This window comes from Phyllobates terribilis, unplaced genomic scaffold (genome assembly GCF_046119375.1).
Source record: "Phyllobates terribilis strain yellow unplaced genomic scaffold, ASM4611937v1 Scaffold_9__5_contigs__length_417890890, whole genome shotgun sequence".
Classification (NCBI taxonomy): Eukaryota; Metazoa; Chordata; class Amphibia; order Anura; family Dendrobatidae; genus Phyllobates; species Phyllobates terribilis.
In genome coordinates, this window is record NW_027362769.1 from 360,357,714 (window position 1) to 360,361,641 (window position 3,928).

The 3,928-nt window shown below is 48.1% G+C and overlaps 1 protein-coding gene across 1 annotated transcript; it reads left to right on the forward strand.

Annotated features, from left to right (window-relative positions):
- Positions 1 to 3,283: 3,283 nt before the first annotated feature.
- Positions 3,284 to 3,928, forward strand: LOC141161078 (histone H1B-like). Its single transcript, XM_073645857.1, has one exon. It carries the CDS (start codon positions 3,284 to 3,286, stop codon positions 3,926 to 3,928), a length of 645 nt encoding a protein of 214 aa, XP_073501958.1.

Consider the following 3,928-nt stretch of genomic DNA (forward strand, 5'->3'; position numbering starts at 1 on the left):
GCATGGTCGTGAATGAAAATGGCCGGAACCTAGTGGCGGCTCACACACATATCATGCCTGGCCCATGTGCTTAACCTCGTGATTCAGCAGTTTCTCAAATCCTACCTGGAGCTGTCGAATCTGCTTGTTAAAATATGCCACCTGTGTATCCATTTTAGAAAGTCACCTACAGCTTCCACCGCCCTTGCCGTGCTTCAGCAGTGTTTGCAGCTTCTGGTTCCCAGATTGGTGTGTGATGTCCCCACGCATTGGAACTCTACACTGCAGATGTTGGGAAGGATTTGTGAGTAGAAGAGGGCAGTTGTTGAGTACCAGTATCATCAAGGCCGTCGGTATGAAGTTCAGACTCCACACATAAGACCTCAGGAGTGGACATGGATGTCAGACATATGTACCATCCTCCAAAACTTTGAGGACTCCACCAAGATGGTGAGCGCCGATGATGCCATAATTAATGTCACCATCCCGCTTCTCTGTCTTCTCTCACAATCAGAGAGGATGCATTGCAGGCGGAGCACGATGAGATGGATCAAGGAACCATGTAGGGTGATTATACACAGCCCAGCCTCATCTTATCCCAATGTGGACTGGGTGACAATAAGGGAGAGGAGGAGGAAGAAGAACAGGAGCTAGTTTTATGAGCTATAGATGGTACTACCAACACAACTGTCATACCGTCTGTTCAGCGTGGATGGCCTGAGGACAGAGAGGAGGAGGAGGATAGCATGGTCAGTTGTCGTCTTGGAGAGGACACGGAAGTCTTGCCTGTTATCCGTATGGCACACATGGCTGAGTTTATGTTACGCTGCCTTTCCCGTGACCCTCAGGTTCTCAAAATTTTAGGTGAAAGTCATTACTGGTTGGTGACACTTCTAGACCCACGCTACAAGGAGAACTTTATATCTCTTATTCCTGAGGCGGACAGGTCTACAAAAATGGGGCAGTACCAGAAGAATAGTAAAGGTCGCCTGATGGCCCTATAAAAATAGGCTTTGCGACTTTCAGAGTCCCTCCTTCATAAATTAAACAGGATGTGTCTGATCATGTCTCACACACCACATGGCCACATATGGTTGTAAAATGTTAAAATGACATTTCCCAATGAATGCATTTGTCATGTTTGAAAGCAATGCAAAAGTGCAATAACGCATGAAAAACGCTACGTGTGATCATAGCCCAAGGTGTGGAGGAGTATTTTTGGTTTTGGTTATTTATTTTGCCTTATATACAAGTCATTACCCTGGAAAGGATGTTCCTTAACATATTTGACAGGAAAATGCATTTTGGTTTAGTTTTTGTATGTTTTATTGTGAGTCCGTAAAAGTGGCGTAATACCTCTGACAACGTTGTTGACACCAGTGACCTGGGAGTCCGAAATGCTGTTCCCATAACATTTGAACACTGTTTCCATCGATGTGGGCAATTTTTAGGCCCTCTGCAGACTTGCGGGGGGAGCCACCTGAAAAATGCTCGAGTTTCCCATAGACTTACATTGTGCTCGTTGCTCGGGTCGAGCACCCAAGTATTCCAATGTGCTCGACCCGAACAACGAGCTGCCGAGCATTTTAGTGCTCGCCCATCACTAGTGAGCTGTTATTAATAGGCTGGGAAGATTCATGGATAGTGAGCCCTTCCCGGCATAATAACACCAGACCCCAGCTGTCTGCTTTCCCTAAGCTGATTAAGAAAAATGAGGAGGACACCACGCCATTTTTTCTTTCTTTACTAGTTAAATACATGTACAGTAAGCTACACACGCACTGCGCTAATTATATATCTCACTGATTTCTTTCTATCTATTCTATGCATATATCTAGTCTATCTATTCTATTCTGACGGGTCACACTGTGCATATACACTCATGGTCTGTGTGCCGATTTTTTTCTCGCACCCACTGCTTTGCATTGCTGAGTCTCGTCCGATATATGCGGCCACTCGCAGCATGCTGAGATTTTTTCTCCGTCCAATTCGAGCTGAGAAAAAAATCACAGATGAACACAATCATTCAATAACATTAGTCAGAGTGCAATCCAATTTTTTATTGAATTACACTCGTCCGATTTAAATGCAGATGACTATGAGCCCTTTGGGTTCGCTCACATCTATGTGTAAATCCGGCGATTCCAATGTGAGAAAAAAAAATTGCATTACACTTGCACCAACGTGATTCAATAAGGCAGTGTTCATCTGTGAGATTTTTTCGTCAGGGGGAAATGGGTTGAGTAAAAAAATTGCAGCATGCGAACGCCTGAGACTCACCAATGCAAGTCAATGGGTGCGAAAAAAAAAACGGACGGCACACGGACCATGAGTACTCCGTCCTTTTTTTCTCGCACACATCTCAGTAAAGACAGGAAATGTCATCAGCCAAGTACAATAAATCCACAGCAAAACCCTTAGAATAGATAGATAGATATCCTGTAGATATTTAATGTCACAAGCCCCCTACATATAATAAAGTAGCACTCTTTAGTGCCCTTCATATGATACTAAAGGGTGTCTAGGCTTATTTAACCTATTTAATAAAAAATAGTCTAAAAAAAATGACGTGGGGCCTCCCTATTTTTAATAACCAGCCAAAAGACAGCAGACAGCTGTTGGTAAGGAGACAATTTCCATGCACCTTTCCAGCCTATTAATATCAGCCCCCAGCTGTCTTCTTTGCCTCTGCTGGTTGTTAAAAATGGGGTAAACCTAAAAAAATGACGTGGGGACTCCCTATTTTTAATAACCAGCCAAGTGACAGCAGACAGCTGTTGGTAAGGGGACAATTTCCATGCACCTTTCCAGCCTATTAATATCATGGATATTGTAGTAAAGATCCCTGTGATGGTGACAAGAGCCGGGAATAGGAGGAACGAGCTCCCGCAGCAGTTTTATCTCCCCGGATACACAGTGATGCGCAGATCGGGAGGACGGGGGTGATGATCCCGGGACCTCCTCTCGGCTCTTTCCCGGCATCTCTGCTGGTGACGGCTACAAACGGTCAGTGGAGATGATGGAGAAGAGGAAGCGACGGAGAAAGCGCGCTCTGCTGTCCGGTGTTAGCCGGTAAAGGGCTTTTATCCCGGGCAGGGAAGCACAAGGGGAGAGCGGAGCTTCACTCGGGCTCAGCTGGGAGGAGGCGGGGCCTGTGCTCAGTGTCAGCCAATAGATGCTCAGGACGATGCTGCTCATCAGCCAATCAGTGCGCAGTAAGCCTGTACATATAACAGGCGCCTCCAGCTCCGGCCTCAGTGTTTTCCTATCAGGAGATATTTGTGTTCTAGTTCCGCAGCACACGATGGCCGAGACCGCACCAGCCGCCGCTCCCCCTCCCGCAGAACCGGCCGCCAAATCCAAGAAGCAGCCGAAGAAGTCCCCCGCCGGGGGCGCCAAGAAAAGCAAGAAACCCTCCGGTCCCAGCGTCGCCGATCTGATCGTGAAAGCCGTGTCCGCCTCTAAGGAGCGCAGTGGGGTGTCTCTGGCCGCCCTGAAGAAGGCTCTGTCTGCCGGAGGATACGATGTAGAGAAGAACAACAGCCGCCTGAAGCTGGCCGTCAAGTCTCTGGTCACCAAGGGCGCCCTCCTCCAGGTGAAGGGCAGCGGCGCCTCCGGGTCCTTCAAGCTGAACAAGAAGCAGCAGGAGACTAAGGACAAAGCGGCCAAGAAGAAGTCAGCAGCTGCGGCCAAGCCCAAGAAACCCGCTGTAGCCAAGAAAGCCGCCAAGTCTCCGAAAAAACCCAAGAAGGCTCCGACCGCGGCCAAGAAGAGCCCGAAAAAGGCCAAGAAGCCCGCAGCAGCGGCCAAGAGCCCCAAGAAGCCAAAGGCCGCTCCGAAGCCCAAGAAGGTGATGAAGAGTCCGGCTAAGAAAGCTGCTAAACCCAAAGCTGCCAAGAGTCCTGCTAAGAAGGCAGCTAAAGCCAAGAAGCCCGCAGCTAAGAAATAA